This window comes from Quercus suber, unplaced genomic scaffold, assembly GCF_002906115.3.
Source record: "Quercus suber isolate HL8 unplaced genomic scaffold, Cork oak 2.0 scaffold_232, whole genome shotgun sequence".
Lineage (NCBI taxonomy): Eukaryota > Viridiplantae > Streptophyta > Magnoliopsida > Fagales > Fagaceae > Quercus > Quercus suber.
The window spans coordinates 525986-548819 of NW_027069689.1; the positions used below are offsets into that span (position 1 = coordinate 525986).

Consider the following 22834-nt stretch of genomic DNA (forward strand, 5'->3'; position numbering starts at 1 on the left):
CTACTCTACTCTCTCTCAATCCAAACATGCTCTAAAAAAGTTGCATTTTACCTTACAAATGGGACGAGCCATGTGAGTTTGACATAATTGGATATGAGTTGAGAATATTGGGTCAAACTAAAATGAATTTCAAAACCTATATAACATTTACTCTATCTTTTGTTGTAATTATCAAATTTTTGACCCAAGAATAAAGAAAAATGTGACTTTAACAATCCTATCATCTCCCGGTTCACTTCCAGAAATTCATTCAGAAGTTGCCAAGCCCAAAATCACTGATGGGAAGCTTTCTTCGAAAACCACATATGCCAAGCCCAAGTTAACCTCTTCCTTTTCACTTTTTGATTAAGTTAACCACTTCCTGGATTGCCAACAAAGCCCACATACAAAACCATCTTTGATGAAAATACAGCCTTTCTTAAAACCAAAGAGCAAAATTTCACTAAAATGGGCCGAGAGCCCAATTAAAATCCCCAAGGCCCAAACAAAGAAAAAGGACCCATTGGTCATTATTCACAAAGACAAGTCCTTTCCTCGTAAATATAAAACACCGAAAGTCCAACGCAGCCACTTCGTCCTCGGCCAAACCCTCGGCCTATAAATACTTATTGTCCTCGGCTCTCAGAGTCCCTCCCTCTCTCTCTCTAGGTTGCTCGCTCTCTGAGTGTGTCTCTCTCTCTCTCTCTCAATTCTTTGTTTGGAACGATCCGAGAGTTTGAGCAAGCATGTTGGTTTACCAGGACCTCCTCACAGGTACTCTTTCCCCCACCATCTTTTACTTTTACTTCTCTGATGATTTAGATCTGTGTTTTTGTAAGTGAAGCTGTATTGTTTAAATTATGTTTTCTTATTATGTGCTATAGATTTTAGATCTAGTACTTAGTTGTTGTTTTTAGTATTGGTTGTATAAGATTGTGGATCTAGAACTTAATTTTAGTCACTGTTTCACTGTTAACAAGCTAAACTGACTGATCCACACTGTGTTTAAATAATTCTGGTTCCTAGTTATTTTATTTAGGTGAATTTGCTAATTAGATCATGCCCTTTTTGTATTCTATGCATGTTTAATGTTTTCCTTAGACTGATAATGATTGTGTATACATGACTGGTTGGATTTGTGGGTTTTTTTTTTTTAATTTTTTATTTATTTTATGATAGATTAATTTAGGGTTTAATTGCAGCCTAAGAAGTAAGAAGCATTAGCACTCTAAGTGAGGAATTTTTTTTTTAAAATTCTTTGGTTTTAGATATGTTTTTAAAGATTTGGATAGTCATGTATTTTCAAAACTTAGAATAAAGGGAAAATTTCACTTATCTTTGAAGCAAATAATAGGAAGTGAAGAAAGCAAGGTACAGCTTCTTGATTGGATCTCGGTTTACTACCGCGACGATCCAGTCAATTATTTTACACAAAACTTGCGATATTCAACTCGCCAGTATCACTCGCCTGAACTTGACCTTTTTTGTGATAGTTCGGGCCCTTTTATTACTGGCACATCCATATATTTTTCCAAGAGATTTTCATTTTGGTTCTGTTATTTTAACTTTTTAGTTTGTGAAATGTGATTTGAGTAATATATTTGTAACATTAGCAAACGCACTCTGTCCCAAAACCGTCTTTTTGACCAATGTTCTGAGGCAATTTCTTCGTTTGCGATAGTAACATTGAAATTCTAGTTTGTATATTTTTATATTCTAGGATTTCCCAACTTACTCAACCAATGGTCTTATTTTCACTGACCTTATGGTTATGGGCACATTAGTTGGGTACATAATACAATATTATCAAATATCAAAAAGCATAATACAATACTGTGTGGTACCATCAAATTATGTAGCACATTATGGCTTTCATATGATATTTGTTTGGCTGCAACATTATAATAGGATGATTTGCAAACTAAATAAATAGGGTATTTGATGGATATCAATTTTACTGGAAGTAGAAAGACCTTTCAACTTATGTTTGGAAAACTATAAAACTGGGAATTTGTTCATAAGAACTTTCATCATAAGATTTAATGCATTAAATCAAACAAGGGAGGGTAAATGCTTAACTTTGTCAATTTATGTTACTGAGTTTAATGGGGTGTAGTTTATTTTGGAAAGTAAGGGAGTTCCATGTGCAATTTTCCCATAAATAAGATATACATAAAGGTATATGTTAATTAGTTGATTGTTGGATACCTATCAAAAAAAAAATTTGATTGTTGTATAGTGTCCTAATTTTTCAAGAACTTTTGTGTTAGTGGGATACGTTGCAAATGCTCTCGTAATTTAGGATGGATGGTTACCCATTGAATTGGGGGTGAACATTGCAAATTAACATCGAATTAGAGTGTTGATTGCAAAAGTTTTGGAGTTTGGGGTGTCCATTGCTAATTTGTCTATAGTTTAGGGTGGATGATTCTGATTAACAAAAGGATTGGTGACTAATGAAATGCTAAATTTTTTTCAGTCATCGTCGCTGGTTGTTTGACTGTCTAAAATTTGTTCATTTATATCAGGTGATGAGCTGCTCTCGGACTCGTTTCCATACAAGGAAATTCAGAATGGAATTCTGTGGGAAGTTGAGGGAAAGGTTAGTTTTTTCTCAAGCTTTACTTTGAATTTCTTGAAACCAAATGTCACTGCTTTTTATGCTAGTAAAGCTTCTAATATGACTGTTTCAATTATCCTTCTATGCTGTTATATATTTCTAAAACTAAAAGGGAATGATGCTGTGGGCTTGATTTGGAGGTTTCATGATCATTGGTTATTAATTTATTGTAGTTTGCTATATTTTTGGATTTACTCAATAATTATGTCATATTCAGTAATATATGTTCGCAGAGAGTGGGATTCAATTTATTAATGATTCAATGTCTTTTCCATGCAGTGGGTTGTTCAAGGTGCTGTTGATGTAGACATTGGTGCAAACCCTTCTGCTGAAGGTGGAGAAGATGATGAGGGTGTTGATGACCAGGCTGTTAAGGTTGTTGACATTGTTGACACCTTTAGGCTTCAGGTTAGTCATGCCCACTAGTGCATGTCATATCATTATTTTTGTTTGTTTCCTTGCAAAACAGCTTCTGACATTTATTATCGCATGCTTACAGGAGCAACCTTCTTTTGATAAGAAGCAATTTGTCACATTCATGAAGAGATATATCAAGTTGTTGACACCCAAGCTTGAAGGGGAGCAACAAGATATCTTTAAGAAGAACATTGAGGGAGCAACCAAGTTCCTGCTTTCGAAGCTCAGTGACCTCCAATTGTAAGTGTTTCTTCTGTTTGATGCTCTTAATCATTGTCATTGACTTATTCCCACTTCTTGTCTCATTACGCTTTTTTTTTTTCCCCTGGTGTGATTTGTGTTAGCTGTCGATTATGTTAACCCCTATGCAATTTTGGTTTGTCTCAACTTTTTCTGCATGTAACGTTAAAGATGGTTTGTCTCAAGTTTATAACTTAATGTTATAAACTTTTTGCTTATGTTAATGTATGCATTTTATGGGCAAAACTTAAATAGCTCAAAAGATGCCTAACAACTTGGGAACTTTTGCAGTTTCGTGGGGGAGAGCATGCATGATGATGGTGGTCTTGTATTTGCCTATTACAAGGAAGGTGCCACTGACCCAACATTTTTGTACTTTGCCCATGGTTTGAAGGAGATCAAGTGCTAAAAAGTGGTGTTGCTGGCTTCGAAGCAGTTGTTTCTGTAACCGTAGTTTCTATTACTGTTGGTTTTTCTATTTTTGCCGTTTGTTCTGTTGACATTAAGGCCTCGTGTCTATTGTTTTGTTCTGGTTTTAATGGGTATTTTCTTATTATAATGTGACTTTCTGATTTAGTGGGTATTTATGTTTCAATTCAGTTGAAGAAACAAATAAGTTATAGAAATAAACTATCATAGGAGTGGCTTATTTAAAGATTGATTGGTTCTTTACCTGTTCTATCATCTTTGCATATGATGATCTTTCTCTATATAACGTCATTACCAGGGTAACTGTAGGTTAAGGAGGTTTGTTGGCAAATTTGTTGCCCGCTAGAATAGTATATAATAATATTTTAAAGAACTTGTCTGCCAAATTTGTAAAATATTGAACTAAACTTCAATTTGTTGATTAGAGATGGTTAGTTATAATGTCTATGTATTGAATTTGATTCATAGTTGAAGTAGCATGTTAAATTACCGATTATCTCAAAAGTTTAAGCTATTAGGATATAGTAAATTTAATAATTTAATCAATACTTCTAAGTTTCTAACACTCTCTCTCACGTGTACTCAGGATCTTATCTTATGCTCTGATATTATATTAAATTACTTATTGTTTTAAAAATTTAAGCTATTAGGATATGATAAATTTAATCAGTTAATCAATACTTTTAACAATGTTTGTCAAGATTGGTTTATAATGACACTGAACAGTTGTATTCTTGTTCTTTGCAGAAAGTCAAATCTTTTCACTTCAAACCTATTACAAGTGTGGATATGACTTCAAACATATCTTTTATGACCGTGAACCAAGCTATAGAGTAGAACCATTTTCGTTAGTAAGAGCCTAAGAGGGTTGGTATGCTGCGCAGTAGCCAATGTGTATTCTGTAGTAGTATGCTGGAGAAAAACTGTATTTCTCGGTTCTGTTGATTAATTTTTGAAATGTGTAAATTTAATTTTATAGTTTGAAATTAGAGAATCTTGTGACATTTTCAATAAAATAATTAGTCGCAGTAGAGGAGTTTTAAGTGGCCACTATGTTCATATTTCTTTTCTTTCTGAGCTAGCTTAAAAATCCTAATGCATACTAAACACCACCTCAAACCCACCCCCAGGTTCGACATAGCAAGTCCATGGAAAACCCCCAAGCTCTCATGGCAATGGCAAGGGGAGATATCTCTTCGCCCAACATGGGCGGTGGTTATATTCAAATTGTTTGTGCCATGGTTTCTTGTCCATGAAAATTTTCAGTCTACATAATCAACTATAACAATTAACAATGTGTATAGTGTATACTTTCTGTCAGCATCTGTTGTTAATCCGTTGTACTAAGAAATAGAGGACAAAAAAATGTTGTTTTTAGATGAGTTAACAGCAATATGATATTTTGTAACAGATAATAGGGTAAATTACAAATTTTAAGTCTAAGAATCAATTTTAAGGCAAGGCAGTGCATCGAAGTTTATACAATGGTAGCAATTGATTTATTGTCTTTGTGACTCTTAATGTGTGTTTTAAGGCCTTCTCGTTCTGTGAAGCAGTGAAGTAATTAAAACAAATTGGCTATGTCTATATCTACTACTTAAACTACTCACAATTTCCTAACAAAAAGGTTTGTCTCAAGTGGCTGCCTATATTTTACAAGGTTATTGCTTTGGTATTTCATGTTTGCATGACCGTTTGACGCTTTTGGTGACTACTGAATAAAGGACAATGATCAATTGATCGCCGAATTGTATAGATTGAAAATAGGTCTTCACTGGGCACTTCGACACTTTGTACCATAATTACACACATAAAAGGTACACATACAAAGAGAATAGACAATTTAATCTAAGTAGATGGATTTATTGCATGAAATCTGCACCAAAATTGCAGTAAATAAGGTGCACCACCGGGGTGTTTGGTCTAGTGGTTATGATCTCTCACTTCTAAGGGTTTGGGAGGTAAATGTCTCAGGTTTGAGTTCCACAATGGGAAGCACTTAAGAAATAACTCTATGCTCTCAACTCATACTCACTAGCATCCTCAATGGGGCTGGGTACACAGTTATGGCTCATCCAGATCTCTTAGCCTAGCAAGCTTGGACTCAACAGGTAAGGTGTTACTATAATCACGCCTAAGTGAAGAATGCCAACTCAAGTCACTCCCCTTATTCATTTTTTATTCATAAAAAAAAAGGCACACAAAACCTTACAAATGGAATTGTAACAAGAGACAAGAATTCAATATAATATATGTGAAATTAGTAAATATTCCTTATTAGGTAGCCTAAATACTGGTTCAGTGCTGGAGCTTCTTAATAATTATCACATTGCAGTGACCATGATGAGCACAGTAATCACTGACACTGCCTAGAACCGCCCTGCAAAGAGAAAAGAATTTGCATCACATAGACCGAATAGAATTTGCATCTCATAGACTTGTGCATGAATGGAAGCAGGGCCAATTCTACCGTCCATATGGAATTACTCATTAGGCTATATGCATAGGGAATGGATTTTTCAGTTTTTTATTAGTTTCTTTTTCGTTTTATTTTCTAGGTAAGGGAGTGGAGTCATGGTTATTATTATCAAGGGAAGTGACACCAAAGTCTACTATAAAATGAATGGAGATTTCATCTTTACACATAACCTATGAAATGTTGACAAGATGCAATCCGTGCCAAATTGCTAGATTAAACAATGCCACCGATATTGTTCTCAATATATATATGATGTTAGCAGCCAATAATGATTTCATTTCCCAGTTGAATGAATGTATGAAAACTTTTATACCTGCTCTTAGTAAGCTAACTCCTTGTACTAAAAACAATACTTCAAATACCATTATACCAACATGAAATGTTCAATAGTTGTACCCAATGAGCTCTAGATGCAGAAAGAGAGTTTGGACTTTGAGTTCCTTGTGGAATCAATTTTAAAACTTATGAAAGGCATTGCTTTGCACCAAATTAGCACAAAAACCTAGAAATGTACATTATAGTCATAATGTAGTTGGTAACTGGGTGCTATAGAATTGTACCTTTTAATTGCTCCATAACCATGACTGCCCATTACCAAAATAGATGCATGGTGTTTATCTATAGCCTCACACAAAACATTCCGGGGATCTCCTTGATTCACTTCAGTTGACACATCATCAACCTGCACAGAAATTTTAATTCATTAATTCTATTAGCTATAACAATAATTCTTACCATAATGCAAAACTTCATTCTAGAAGGTCTGGCCCGCCTATAGGCTCCAATTCTCCAATAATCCTATGTCAATTATTTAGTATCTAGAAAGATCATTTTGAGTGTAATTATGCAGGCCTTGCATACAATTAGTGTCATTTACAAAGGTTAGCAGCAACATGACACTCACTCAACCGTGTAAGTCACAGCCGGTTCAATAACAATTGATCTTTTATTTTTATTTCTTTTGTTAAGCAGATACTATAATTCTTATTACATAAATCTTACACACTAATGTATTATTAATCACAAAAAAATTTATATAAAAAATTTATTATATCAGTGACTAGTTTTTTTTTTTTTTTAAATAAATATTTTTAGTAGTTTTAGCATTTTCTTATTTTTATGCACACGAAACTGTCCCCAAATTGAGAAAAGGGAAAGACTTGAATAAATGAGTTCTACTTTATAAGATGTGATCCTAATCGATTGTACTATATATGTGATTGTTACCGATTTACTGCTGCAGATGTCCTTAGCCTTCTGAATGGTAATAGCAGCTGACCTCCTCAAATCTGAGTCCAAAACCTTTACAAATTCAGCGGTTCCTGTTAAAGAGAACGTCAAAGATTGAATTCAGTTATTGTACAAAAACAACTTGTAACTCTTGATATTTGTAATTTGTTCAACCCTGGAAAATATAAAGCAAAAGAAATCCAAAAACAATTAGAGCACGTAGCAAAACAATCAACATCTATACATGGTTCCAACTCATTGACCCGAATTGCAGTGCTCACATGTAAATTAGCTAACCACAAAGCAAGAAATCATAGAATGATGCTACGTCAATTTTGTCAATACCAGTTTTTTTAAGGCATCAATACCATAATTGAAAGGAAATTAATTTAATTAATAAGGCAACATCCCACCCTAAGATAATGTTTAAAATTATGTTTAAATGCTTATGTATATTAATAAGTCGTAAATTTAACATGTTTAATAAGATTCTAAATATTTGTAATTTAATTGACACTTTTTTTTTTCATTTTATTTTTTTTGAACCCGACACTTTTTTATATTTTCATCATAGATGTCTAGAGTTCAAATCTTTTTCTACATTGTAACAATCAAATTATCAATAAATAAATAAACAAACTTATCATTTTAGTGTGTTTTTGTTAGCAGCAAAGTATTGATTGATGAAAATCACTAGACTTTGAATCACCATCTTTTCTTCTCACAGGAAATTAATTAATGAAAATCACTATTACATAAAAAGAATGGACTCTATTGCTTCTATAGTCTTTTAATGGGGGCTTCCTAATAAACAAAACCAAGAAACACACAAAATAGAAACGGATTAACTTTACCAACTTCAGCCATTCCTAGGTAAGAAGCGGGCGAAACTACAGCATGAACGATAATGAGCTTGAATTTATGGGTCTCCTTAGAAACAAAAAAATGATCCAATGCCCACTTCAAAGCAAGGAAGCTATGTTCACTTTCATCCACAGCCACCAAAATCACTGGCTTCTGAGTCTCTGCCATTGTTGCACAAACAACAATTTAAACTTCCCCTCTCCTTCTCTTCCTTTTCTAGGTTGACAAATGTGAATGAATTCTTGTTAAAGTGCTTTGCATGCCTTGAGAATTGTATTTATTTCCAGTTCTAACTATTCTTCAGTACTTCTATAACTGAACACCCTATTCTTAAGAGAAAGTTTACAGACTCAATGATATTTACAAAGATAAATGGTGGAAAAAAAGTGATATACTTCTATAATTAAACACCCTGTTCTTAAGATAAAGTTTGTTGACTTAATGATATTTGCATCAATAAGTGGTGAAAAAAAAATGATAGGTCAATGTAAAAGTGATAGTCTAACAATCACACATCATTAGATTGAGACCAAAGTTTGAGACCAAAGTTTTGGCAAATGGCATGGTTATAAAAGAACTATATTCTTTAACATAACAAGAGTGGGAACAACATTTCGTATCATTGTATAATGTGAGATGGTTTTGACGGTGGTGATTTATGAAGGAGATGAGGTTGTAGGGGGAGTAGGATGTCCCTGATAAGAACTTCTTGTGTTTCTTGTTAATATGCTCGCAATTGCCGGGAGACAGTTGGCCTTTGACTCGGTTAATGTAAGAAATGGACGGTTTGTGGATAGGCTAGGACCATAATTTATTGAACAGACACGTGACGAGTTGTGGATAGTGGAGATGTGAATTTACTGACTTACATAAACCTAATACCATTTTTTTATCTATCACTCACAACTCGCTACATAAAAAATTGTGGTAAGAGTTGTGCAATAAATTATGGTCATAATATTTTCTTTGAGGGAAAATTGTACGGAGTGTATTAGGTTGCTAATCTAGACACCCCCCCCCCTCCCCCTTTATATATGTTATTTTGTAAAATTAACATTTCTTTTGGGCATAATTTTCCAAAAGCTCCACTCAAATTCATTACTTTCATGAAAATATTGCTTAAAATTTCTTAAGTAGTTATAATTCAATTATAATAATAAAAAAAAAGATTATAAATAGATTATTAAAAATTTATAATAAAAAAAAATAAAAAAAGAAAATATTGCTTAAAATTTCTTAAGTAGTTATAATTCAATTATAATAATAAAAAAAAAGATTATAAATAGATTATTAAAAATTTATAATAAAAAAAAATAAAAAAATAAAAAACTTCACTCAAAGTCATTACTTTTGTAAAAATAAACTTGAAATTTTTTAAATGATTCTAATACAATTATACTTACAACACATGGATTAAGAAAATTTATTGTTAAATCCAAAATAAAATACTTATTTGGTATGATTAATAAATATTGTCTGGGGAGTTTTATTTTTGTCAATAAAGTTCCTATAATGCTCCTTTTGGAATGTGTGTTTAATATGCTTAACTTTTATTATTTTCTTGAGTAATCAAATATTGTTTTCTTCAATTTATTGTTATTTTTCTTGTTTTTTAGTATTTTTGGATAGGATAGTGTGCAAAGTTATATGAGATATCAATTGAAAAAAAAAAATCAATTGTTTTTAGAGATTAATTAGAATAATTGTTTCCTAAACGTTCTTCATTTGTGTGTAAGTTTGTTATTTTTTTATCAAATATTTATTATCTATACTACTATATAATGGGGTTTCTCCTATTTAAACTCCTACTTTTGAATGCCCAAAGTAAAATTACTAATTTAAAAAGTCTTAAATTTTTTATTTATAAAAATAAAATAAAAAAACAGTTTTTCATCCATGTTTCTCTCCCTCCTCCACATATTTTAAAACTCCTAGTATTGAAAAAAAAAAGATTAAAAAACAAAAACAAAAATTCCAGCCACAAACACACATTTGTCATTTTATCCACTTCAAAAGAGTTATCAAAATCTATCCAATCTTTCATAAAAAAAAAAATAAAAAAAAAATCTACCAATCTATACTATTATGGGTCTGTTGGAATCCGCTTATTTTGTTGAAACTGAAAATTTTTTACTAAAAATACTGTAAATAAAAGTAAAAGTTAGCTAAAATAGTACAATAGAAGTCATGAATAGTACTAAAAAGTGCAATGAGACTCATGAATAGTAGCAAAAATAAGCTAAATAGTAAAATAAGCTGAATTTTTAATTTGGAGCCAACACACACATTATTTAAGGGGCTTCCCTTATTTGGACTTCTACTTTTAGATGCCTAAAGTAAAAGTACTAATTTAAAATTTTCTAAGTTTTAGATATATAAAAAAATTCAAAAGAAAGGGATTTTCCACATTTGGCTCTCTCCTCCACATATCGTAAAGCTCCATCTATTTAAAAAAACACAAAAAACAAAAATCCTGCCTCAAACACACGTTTATCACTTTATAGTTTATACACAAGTCTCCACTTTAAAAAATTTATCAAAATCTATCCCAAAAAAAAAAAAAAAAAATCAAGTTTCAACATTATCTCATTCTCAAAAAAGTTTTAATATATAAACTTAGATTAGGTTAAAGTATAATTTCTATTTTGTATATATAAAAAAAAGTTTCAACATTATAACATAATTGGATAGGATAAATTTTAAAATAAATATATAAACTTCCCACCTAAAATTTAATCCACCAAAAACGGTTTGAACCTACGCCTTTTCAATTACCCAATTAATTAATTAATTTTTTATACATAAGATTAGAAAACCAAATTCAAAACTTTTAAGAGATAAACTTATACAATTAGCTTTCTCTTCTTCTTTTTAATCAAAAAACTTATACAATTATCACAAAAATTAGATAAGTTTCCCTATAATAAAAAAAATTAGGTTATCCCAAAAAAAAACCTCCCCCCCCCCACAAATACATATCTTCACCTTTTTTTCCTCTCAAAATTTATTAAAAAAAAAAAAAAATCTCCCTGAGGAATTTTGAAGAACAAGATCTATACTACACAATAATTTGTTCAAGTACCTTTTTTCATATCATAAATAAAATTTCCACTCTTCATATTATTTTTACTTTTAATTAATTACTTCAAACCATTACTATACTCTATTACTAATCACATTTAACCCTTGATTTACTCTTATTTTGCCTTATTTTGTAGTCCATTTGAGCGAACATGTGGTCATCTTGCACAATATGAGATGTCATATAAATGCATCCTACCAACTAGTGAGTACCTCTGGTTTTTTTTTTTTTACATTCTTTTAATTATCTAATTTCTTATTTTTATTTGCACATTCTTTTAATCATCTAATTTTTTATTTTTATTTGCTTCGTATTCGGTGGAAAATGGTTTGTAATAAGGATTGTCTTAAATTTCTTCGAAACTATATATTTCTATTGGCATCATTGAGATGCACTTTTGTACATTTATTGTTAATTTGTCACACATACTTGATTTTAGTTTTGAAACATTTTTCCCTTTTAGTTATCAAGTTTTGTTTCTTGGAAAAAAAATAAAATAATAAAATTAGCACAAATCTTTTCTCTTCTAATTAATTATTTTTACATTCTATTTCCCTTGGTGGAAATAATCTTCCCAATGGTATTAATGATTCCCTTAAAAAATAGAATTCTCTAACCACGCCCGTAAGTGCGTGCTTAGAGGTTAGTATATGTTAAGTATCTAGTATATTCAATAGTTTGTTATTATTGTGAGAGGTAAATAAAATTCATATTTTAAAAAAATAAATAAATTTTCAAAAGTTTAAGAAGTTAAAAGTTTCAATAAAGTATAAATTATCTCATTACAAGCTAAATATATATATATAAGATAATGTATGGGTGAGCTTTTGGATCCTTGGCCCAACAAATAAATGGATTAAAGCCCAACCAGTCCAATACAATGAATTTGTAGAGAGTCAGCTAAAAACTAGACTTCAATTAACTATATCATACTCACAATGAATTGAAGATGATCGGAAAGCCAAGAAAAACCAGTTTTACGCAAAGAAAGTCTTCATCGACTAAGTCCGAGGAAAGTAGTTCTTGATTATATCATACTTAGACTTGGATACAATTTCAGTTCTCAATGCTACTGTGTTTTCTTTACAAATTCCCCAATCCCCTCTAAAATGGGATTTTTCTTCATTATATTACCCTTCTTTGCTCCATCTCAGCCATCCACGTGTTGATCAAATGTCTAGCTTTTATCCTTGTCCCATCAGTACCTTCTTGAAATTTTTAGAGGTAGCTGTAAGGTTGAATATCACTATTCAGGTATCACTTTCACATTAATGCGGTCAGAGAGTTAACTACAGAGCATTTAATGCAGTGACAACAGCTTTCTTTAAGATATTTCTTGCTTTCCCATTGTCTTATCCCTTCCTAAAGCTTACCCTTACCAGTAAAACTGTTCAGAACGTTGCTCTTGATGGCAGGTCCATCCTTCTAACCTCTACACTGTTAAGCCGAGGTGGCATTTGTCCTCGGACCTCGGACCTCCTTCCTGGAACCTCATGACCAAACCCCTTTCTTCATCCACTAATGTGCATTTCCACGATAATGTTTACTTGTCTTTGGACTATTAGGTGTCCTTGGACAGGGCCCATGGCCCAATATACATTTCTAGGCCTATCATCCCTATAGATACTATATGATATATGACTTATTTAATTTTATATGAAAGGACAGTATCTACACAAACTCATGATATTAAAAAAAATCTAGGAAAGAAATTGAATTAAGAATTTCCCTATAATCTAGTATAGCTATCTCTCACAAAATACTAAAAAACATTGTTCTCATTTTCAAGAAAAAAGCAAACACATATATAACTACATGTGTGTATATATATTTGTGAGTTTTATAGCATTTCATCTTAGTCCTATAGGTCAGGCCCATAAGGAAAGATTTTGGGGTTTTAGATTGGTTTTTGGGCATTTGGGGTTTTAGATTGGGGGCACTAAAGAGCTCAACTAAACCCAAAATAGAAATGAAAAACCATATATATAAAGATAAATTTTTTCACACACACAAATCGTATACTATATAATAAAAGTTGGACTTAGAAACCGGGATTGTGCCAAGTAGCTGCACTAAATTGCATAAATTTTTCTAGAATTTTGAAAAAATTAATATAATTTTTTTTTTGAACTTATCCTCTTTTCCTATAATTTCTAAATTGATAAAAATCTTAATTTGATTACAATCCAAACTCTTCATCTAATCCTTTTATTATTATAATTTATAAGTTGATAAAAATTTTAATTTGATTACAATTCAAACTCTTCATCTAATCCTTTTTTTATTTAAATTATATTACTACGTGCAAAAAAAACAACAAGAACAACAACAATCTTCATCTATTCCTTTTTCAAAATTTAAATTATATTATTTCGTGTAAAAAAAAAATACCCATCAAAAAAAGAAAAAGAAAAAGAGCAACGTATTCAACAGCAAAATCTTCCTCTTCACACGTGACTTTTTTTTTTTTTTTTTTTTTGTTATAAAAGAAAAGTTTCCTTTTTTCAGTAAAAAAATGTTTTCCTTTTTCTATCTATTCATATGACCTTTTTTTTAATCCACTTTTTATGGGATTTATGAGATAGCAACAAACAAATTGATTAGAAATCTTAATTCCAATAGGATTTAAATTTTATATCAAATGAAACTCTACCTATATATTAAAAAATATATATATATATATCCTTTTTGAAGTGAAGTTTATTCCAATATGTGAATGCCTGAATCCCATGACAAGTATGCATTCTTTCTTCATTATTATTTTTTCATTTTGTTTAAGCTATTTTTCTTTAACTTCATAAAAATTAATAAAAACTTCTCACATACATTTTAACCCAATTCATAATATTAAATTTTTTTATTCATCTATTCTCTTCTACAATAATTGGTTTAGATTTTAGTTACGTACTCACACTTTCATTTCTTAAAATGATAGAGAAAACAAACAGGTTTATTCTTTGTTCTTTTTCTAAATTTATATCTTAATTTATAATTTGTCTTAATTTCTTAATTTTAAATTATTAATAATTTTAATTATATTCTTTATATTGAATATAAATTGTTGTTTATAGGTTTTTGGTTGTGTTATATTCTAAGAAATGTTTACTAATAATAGTTTTATTAGTAACTTTTTACTAACATTATTTAAAAAAAAAAAAAATTGAATAGAGAGATAATTTATTAACGTGATTTAAACTCTACTAAAACTTTTTTAAGGGATTGGTTTAAAAAAATTTCATAATAATTTTCTAATTATTAACTACTATGCGCTAACTTCTAACTACCAAAACTCACAATTGAAATACTAATCTGGATGAGATACCGCTTCCAAAGATTAATATCTTAGCTATTGTGGCGGGGGAAAAATAGTAAAAAGGTCGGGATTGTACTACAGTTCTCTCACTTAATTAATTTGTAAAGAGATGGGATGCAAGGTTAATATTAAAATACCCACTATTCGGAATTAACTCTTGGTGTGTGACATAAGTAGTTCATTTGAGTTTTATTGAAATTTGTTAAATGTTCGTCCCCGAGTTTGGTCCAAGGATAAGATTACAAATGACTGATCCTTCTTTTTCTCTCCCTTTTTGCCCTCCCTTGATCTAGATGCTCCTTGGCTTTATATAAGTTGCAAAGATGCATCTAAATCTTACATTTGGAGGGTTGGGATCAAATTCCGTTGATACTTGTCCCATCCAGACTCTGTTAGAAGGCTTTTACAACAAAATATAAGCTGTGATGGACACTGTTCATGGTCATTTATCCATTAATGCGACCAGCTAAGTGGTTGTAATGTATTTAATGTGGAGGGGATGGCTTCCCTAACTTCCTTTTTCTTCTCTTCCTTGTTCAAAAGCAAATTATCTTTGTCTCCCTGAGGGTCGCACCGTGTTTCCCTCTTTCTGGAGATTCATCATTCCCAAGGTTAAGTAGGCCCCTCGGTATTGTCAACAATAACATCATCCCAAACTCCTTACCAATTAACTAGATCCTTTCCATTTAATTTTCCTCTTCAGAATTACTCTGACTACCCCTATTAGTTACTTTTGATCCTCGTCCCTCCACAACTATTATATATTAACGCTGCCTTTTTTTATTTTTTATTATAAAATAAGGGTTTTCTCCCTCCCTGCAAAACAAAGGGATTATAACAAAAAATAGCTAGACAGGAATAAGACTACACCACCTCTTTTCTACAATAAATGTTAAATTCAAATAATTTTTCATGCATATACACATTCTACATGAAGGAATTATAACAAGAATTAGCTAGACAGGGATAATACTACACCACTTCTTTTCTACAATAAATATTAAATTCTGATAATTTTTCATGCATATATACACACATGTAGTGTGCAACGCACATAACTTAAACTTAAACTTGCTAGGGTGAAACTCACTCAAGTTTCAGTGCCTTCTTCCATGCTTTCAAGTTTCATGGACAAATTAAACTCTCATTTGAGTCTCTCTCTACTTCAAATTTTTAAATGTTTAATAATTTAGATTGTTCTTAATTATTGAATTGAAGTTTCACTTAAAAATGATTACAATTATTGTTTTGGATAGGTTTTAACTATTAAATTCAAGGGTTTTCCATTTAATTATGTGATTAATTGAGTCTTAAAGTTCAATGTATTATTGAAAATCATTTTAAATATATATTTTTAGGTATCTCTACCATCTTCCATTCAATTATATATATATATATATGCATTTTCTGATACCTTAATTTCACACAACATGCATTTATTATGTAATTTAAAAGTAAAATATTCATTTATTTTAAGTAAACTAATAAAAAAAATTATTTATATATAAATTTTGATTAAGCTGTGCCGAGGTCCACCAAGAGATAAAATAGACCTTTGATGGGAAGAGACCATTTACGCCTATAGCCGAGATAATCTACTATACCTATTCTTCCCGAGGCCCATCTAGGCTCACTACTAAGGTAATCCACAAAACCCTTCTTTCTCGAGAACACGAAGACTAGCTAAGAAACAACCTTCTTCTTAAGCTGGGGCCACCCTTTTCTTCACCTTTCTCTTGAGGAACACGTTGAAGAAAACACAAATCCCAATATAACGGTCACATCTGCATTAATGAGCTCCCCCCACCTAATGTTAGCCACATTAGGTGCTGAATGATTAGTTCGAATAGTGAAAACACCCCCAAAAATCTTTCTTCATGATGAAGGAATGGCAGGATAAGAGGTTAATGGGATAAATACCCCCCCAAATCCAGCTAAGAGTTGGACAGCTAGAGGATGCAAGGATATGGTTATAGAAGGAGGAGGAGAGCAACAAGAAGGGTGATCCAAAAAAAAGAGGACTAAAGGAAGAGAGAGAGAGAGAGAGAGAGAGATAATTTTTTTTTCCTTGTATTCAACCCTTAGAACCCCTCTTTGTTCCATGGGAATACCCTTTTTAGTATATAAATGCATGATTCAGTTACTTTTCATCTTTAATTATCTTGTTAATCTTTCCATTGTGGATTCATATCTCTCATTTCTTAGAAATTAGTTGTATTGATCAAAAACTTTTGTCTAGAACCTCTTTTTGGTGTTTTTGACCTACACACTATTATCCATATTCGCAACCCACATTTGCTATTTTCATTATTAAAAAATGATGAGTCTCTCACTGCAAAACAAAAACTTCCCACTAACATAGCCTTCTACTTCTAGCCAAATACAATATCTACAACTTACATGTCTCTCCATTATCTATAAAAAAGAAAAGTATGTCCACTATTTCCTACTTCTCTCCAAATTCAATAACTACATCTTACATCTCTCTCCCGCCGTTCTACTTCTTCCTCTTCGAAAAAAACCTCTTCTTGGAGCATCTTCAAATAACTGTTTATACATCTGGGTTTTTTCTCTAAAACATGTATGCAATATTTACCTCCGTAAAGTCTCAATTCATTGCTGTACAATAACAAAAGAACCATAATACTTTTTCAGCGATGAGAATTACAGTTACTTCTCTGGTATCAGAATTGGTTCTACCCTTCATCATAAGTCAATTTACAATTTCAAATATCCTGACACATGTATTTTGAAAAAAAGGCCCCTACAGTTAGTAAGAGGGTTGTCATGCTACGTAGTAGTTGATGTGTATTCTGTACTAGTATGCTGAAAAAAGCTGTATTTATTGCATCTCTTGATTAGTTTTTGGAATGTGTAAATTTAATGTTTTAGCTTGAAAATTATAGACTCTTGCAACATTTTCAGTTACAAAATTAGTTGCAGTTGAGAGTTTTAAATAGTGTGTATGTATATATATATATATATATGGAGTTACTCAAACCCACCTGGGCTCGAAATAGTGAGGCCATGAAAACCCCCAAGTCTTCATGGCAAAGGGAGGCACCCGTACCACTTTGCCCAACATGGGTGGTGGTTATGTTCAAATTTTTTGTGCCTAGGGTTTAATTTGCGGCTTAATTGACTATGACAATGTGTATACTTCTACTCAAAAAAAAAAAAAAAAAAAAAAAAAAAACCAATGTGAAAATATTACTAATACCCTTATGCGTCTTTTAACTTTTCCCCTTTCTCATAAAATTTTTTTTAAAAAAAAAAAAAAAAAAAAAAACCTTTCCCCCTTTTTCCTTTTTTGGGTGGGGTTGATTGGAGTCATTAATTCAAACTTCAAAGTGATTAGTTAGCCGTTGTGTGAGGCGGCTGTATTACCCAATAGTTGTGGGCCTAGTGGCCTACATAAGGACCTACAAACTTGATTTAACTATTTAAGGATTTTGTCAAAACACAAAACTTGAAACTTTTGCACCGGACAAAAGTAACACCATATAGGGATCATCTTAATTCAAATTTTATCTTGGTCTTTTCAGTTTTCAACATTAAAATTTCTAATGAAATATAAGAAGTTTCCTATAAGATTGTATGAAGTCTAATGAAAATTTTTCGTATGATATTGAATACTTAATTTTAATTGAGAATGAATTGGTATTTACATTATCTCTTCAATATACTCATAGCATTATTTTAATTTTATGATGTAATTTTTACTCCTTTGAAAGTTTTATACTTTTCGAGTTTTAAATATCTAAAATTTTGAGAGCCAAAGCACAAAAATTTAATTTTTTAATGTATAAGATATTAATTTTAATTATATTTATATTTTTAACCTAGCTACACCCTTCAAGATATCATTACTTCCGTCGCTATCTTAGAAAACATGAAATCCATGAACAGCCAAGCCCTCTGAGTTGTAAATTTGTAATCTTCACAAGCAAAGAAAACTTGTACGGGAAAATTTGCCTTTTACAACGCACATGATGGGTGGTATGCGTTGCAAATTCCACACGTTCATAATCTTTAGGTAGCATATTCGTATAAACTATAAAGTCTATGCTTAGAAAGTCAAATTATAATAACTTGCTATAAGTAGAAACAAAATAAATAATTACATTTCATAAATAAATAAAATTACATGAATGTTGGTTCCAAAATGCACTTTTTTTTTTTTAATCAGTGGCCTTCTAATTAAATGATGTTTAATTATTTATCTTCCTTCTAAGATAGAAAAGGAGGGAGTATATTTTACAATATGATTTTCTTATATTTAACAGTATAATGTACGTTTAGATTTGTATATTTAATTTAAATTGTAAAATGGACCCATTTGAATTAGAGTGGAACCTTTTTCCAATTAGTAAAAAAAAAAAAATACAAAAAAAAACACACACACACACACAAAATTATCAACTAGTAGCAATTCTATCCATGGATTTATGCATTTTCAGTGATGCCAAGAATGTTGTGGATTTATGTATCTTGGGAAATAGATCCGTTATTGCAGGATATTTTGAATCTAACCTCAAATTTCTCATTTTGATATTGGTTTCTGTTGGTTGGGTTGTGAAGATTATGTAACAGTTAATAGGCTGGCGAAATGGGCCCTTAGATTCTGGGGCTTTTGAGAGCAAGGGCTCTTGTCTTGGAAAAAGTATATTGCATAAGATGATATTACTTCCTCCGTTTTCAAATCTATTAAATGAGAGGTATATATACAAAAATAACTACCCATTAATATATATTTTTTGGATGTTCTTAAATCTTTTTATGAATTGAAAATATAAGATTATATTATAGATATAATGGAAATCTGCACAACATTAATATTTTAGTTCATTATGAGCATGTTTTTTTCCCAAAAAAAAAAGCTTATCATTATCAATCCTCAAGACATAACTATTTTCACAAACTTATTAAGATAACAAATTATAATTTTAGTTACATCACTTTCATATAAGCTCACAATTAATACCATTTTTATTATCCATAACATTTATCAGCAATTGTTCAATATATATTATCTTTTCATTTCTATTTTGGGTTCGGTTGAGCTCAGTAGTGCCCCTAATCTAAAACCCCAAATACCCAAAAACTAATCTAAAACCCCATAAATATTTTCTTGTGGGGATGACCTTTAGGACTAAAATGAAATTGTATAAAACTCACAAATATATATACACACACGTAACACACGTAACACACATTTAGTTATATATGTGTTTGTTATTTGCTCGAAAAGATAGTATTTTTTTTTTTATAAATATTTTGTGAGAGATAGATAAACTAAATTATAGGAAAATTCTTAATTCAATTTCTTTCTTAGATTTTTTAATATCATGAGTTTGTGTAGATACTATCCTTTCATATAAAATTAAATAAGTCATATATCATATAGTATCTTTTATATATATATATATATATTTAGATTGTAACGAGATAATTTTTACTTTATTGAAACTTTTAACTTCTTAAGCTTTTGAAAATTTATTTATTTATTAAAATTATGACTTTATTTACCTTTCACAATACTAACAACTTTTGGAATATGCTAGATGCTTCACATATAAGTGCATACTGAGAGACTTTTCTATTTTTTAGGGAAATCCTTGATACCATTAGGAAGATTATTACCACTAAAGGAAATAGAATGCAAAAATAATTAATTATAAAAGAAAAGGCTTATGTTTATTTATTTTTTTTTTTTCCAATAAGCAAAACTTGATAACTAAAAGGGAAATATGTTTCAAAACTAAAATCAAATATATGTGACAAATTAACAATGAATATAAAAAAGAGCATCTTAATTACGCTAAAAGAAATACATAGTTTAGAAGAAATTTCAGGTTAAATGTGATTAGTAATAGATATATAGTAACAATAGGAGCAATTGTTTGAAGTAATTAATTAAAAGTAAAAATAATATGAAAAGTAGAAATTTTATTTATGATATGAAAAAAGTATCTAAAAAATTATTATGTAGTATAGATCTTGCTCTTCAAAATTATTCAAATTAAAGAAAATTAAAGAAGAGTGGTGATAACGGTTATATTTTTGAGGAGGTGATAACGGTTATTGAACATGGAGTTGTCCACAAAATCGTATTGTTTATAAAATTTGATTTTGAAAAAAGAAAAAGAAAAAGAAAAAAGCCTGGTGGGGAGGGTTTTTTTTTTTTTGGGATATACCTTTATTTTTATAAGATTTTTTTGTGACAATTGTATAATTTTTTTGATTAAAAAGAAAAAAAGAAGAAGATAATTTTATAAGTTTATCTCTTAAAAATTTTGAATTTGGTTTTCTAATCTTTTGTGAAAAAAAAAAAATTAATTAATTAATTGGGTAATTGAAATGGCGTAGGTTCAAAGCGTTTTTGGCCTGTTAAATTTCAGGTGGGAAGTTAACTTCTTTTTTTTTTTTTCTTTTTTTCTTTTTTTTTTTTTAAATTTGTCCTATCCTATTTTGTTGATAATGTTGAAACTTTTTCTGAGAAGGAGATAATGTTGAAACTTGATGCTTTTTTTTTGGATAGATTTTGATAACTCTTTTAAAGTGTAAACTTGTGGATAAAGTGATAAACCATGTGTTTGTGTGGCTGGTTTTTTTTGTTGACTGGTTTTTATTTTTTTGGTTGAGTAACGTTACAATCACAAACTATTGATATGGCTTACTTTTTATTGGTTTTCATTTACAGTCACTATTAACATCACTTTTTTATTTACTACTAACCGCTTACCACTTAACCGTTTGTAAATTCTTTTGTAAAAAAGTTTGTACTCTGGCATTACTCTTTTTTGGTTTTTTTTTTTTTTTGAAACCCTCTTTTTTGTTTTTAATACTAGGAGTTTTACAATATGTGGAGGAGGGAGAGAAACATGGATGTAAAACTATATATATATATATATATATTTATTTATATCTAAAATTTAGGAATATTTAAATTAGTAATTTTACTTTAGGCATCTAAAAGTAAGAGTCCAAACAAGGCAATCCCCTTAAATAGTATTAAAAATTGGATAGATTTTGATAACTCTTTTAAGGTGGAGAATAGTGAATAAAGTGTGTTTGTGGCCTGATTTTTAGTTTTTAATTTTTTTTTTCAATTCCGGGAGTTTTACAATATGTGGAGGAGGGTTGGGAGAGAAACGTGGATGATTTTTTTTTTAAAAAAAAAAAAAATTTAAACTCTAGTAGTTTTTAAATTAGTATTTTTACTTTGGGTGTCCAAAAGAGTATGAATCTAAATAGGAGAAGTCATTTAAATAGTAGTATAGATAATAAATATTTAACCCAAATAATAAACTTATAAACAAATGAAGAATCATTTAGGAAACAATTATTTTGATTAATCTCTAAAAAAACAATCCATTTTTTTTTTCCAATTGATATTTCATGTTACAAAGTTTAGTTACGAAATTGGTTATAACCTAAGACTATAACCTTACTCAATATCTTTTTATTGAAGGTAAATTTTGACAAATCCATCATTGGAGTACATTTTCTTCTTATATCCTCCATACTTGTAAAATTTCTGAAAAATTAAAGATCAATAGCTATGTCATCAATAAAATGTTTAAATTGCCAGTTTTTGTAATATAAAATTATGCATAAAATATAATCTTATAGATTATGTAATAAATAATATCCTATTGATACAAAATTTGACATGTGTATTAAGAACATAAAGAACATGCAATCCAACGATTAGATTTTCGAAATATGTAGTAATGTTAATGATATTGAGCAAGGTTATAACCTTAAACTACAATTAATTTTGTAACTAAATTTTGTCTTATTTCATGTACCTTTGCACACTCTCCTATCCTAAAAATTAACAAAAGTACTACAAAACAAGAAAAATAACAATAAATTAAAGAAACAATATTTGATTACTCAAGAAAATTATAAAATTTAAGCATATTGTAAAAATTTAAACACACGTTCCAAAAAGAGCATTATTGGAACATTATTGACAAAAACTAAAACTCCTTAGACATATTTATTACTCACAATAAGTATTTTATTTTGAATTCAACAATAAATTTTCTTTTGCCATGTGCCGTAAATATAATTGAATTAGAACCATTTAAAAATTTTTATATATTATTTTTTTCAAAAGTAACTTATTTGAGTGGAGTCTTTTTATTATAAAATTTGTATAATCTACTTATA

At 30.0% G+C, this 22834-nt stretch overlaps 2 protein-coding genes across 2 annotated transcripts; one reads left to right on the forward strand and one right to left on the reverse strand.

Annotated features, from left to right (window-relative positions):
- The first annotated feature begins 615 nt into the window (after positions 1-615).
- Positions 616-3911, forward strand: LOC111988468 (translationally-controlled tumor protein homolog). The gene is made up of 5 exons (XM_024020269.2): positions 616-753; positions 2508-2581; positions 2879-3007; positions 3099-3256; positions 3548-3911. The coding sequence occupies exons 1-5, from the start codon at positions 726-728 to the stop codon at positions 3663-3665; spliced, it is 507 nt and encodes a 168-aa protein (XP_023876037.1). The 5' UTR covers positions 616-725; the 3' UTR covers positions 3666-3911.
- A 1577-nt stretch (positions 3912-5488) lies between these two features.
- LOC111988458 (universal stress protein PHOS32) lies at positions 5489-8581 on the reverse strand. Its single transcript, XM_024020258.2, has 4 exons — positions 8249-8581; positions 7392-7486; positions 6725-6846; positions 5489-6065 (listed from the first exon to the last, which is right to left on the reverse strand). Exons 1-4 carry the CDS (start codon positions 8424-8426, stop codon positions 5984-5986), a joined length of 477 nt encoding a protein of 158 aa, XP_023876026.1. The 5' UTR covers positions 8427-8581; the 3' UTR covers positions 5489-5983.
- Between the last annotated feature and the right edge of the window lie 14253 nt (positions 8582-22834).

Excerpts from the sequence above, each read along its gene's own strand:
- LOC111988458 (XM_024020258.2), bottom strand. The coding sequence starts at position 8,426 with ATGGCAGAGACTCAGAAGCCAGTGATTTTGGTGGCTGTGGATGAAAGT. Across the intron at positions 7,487-8,248 it reads CCTAGGAATGGCTGAAGTTG|GAACCGCTGAATTTGTAAAG; the intron begins GTAAAGTTAATC and ends TCTCTTTAACAG. Across the intron at positions 6,066-6,724 it reads GGTTATGGAGCAATTAAAAG|GGCGGTTCTAGGCAGTGTCA; the intron begins GTACAATTCTAT and ends TTCTCTTTGCAG.
- LOC111988468 (XM_024020269.2), top strand. The coding sequence starts at position 726 with ATGTTGGTTTACCAGGACCTCCTCACAG. Across the intron at positions 754-2,507 it reads TTACCAGGACCTCCTCACAG|GTGATGAGCTGCTCTCGGAC; the intron begins GTACTCTTTCCC and ends CATTTATATCAG. Across the intron at positions 3,257-3,547 it reads AAGCTCAGTGACCTCCAATT|TTTCGTGGGGGAGAGCATGC; the intron begins GTAAGTGTTTCT and ends GAACTTTTGCAG.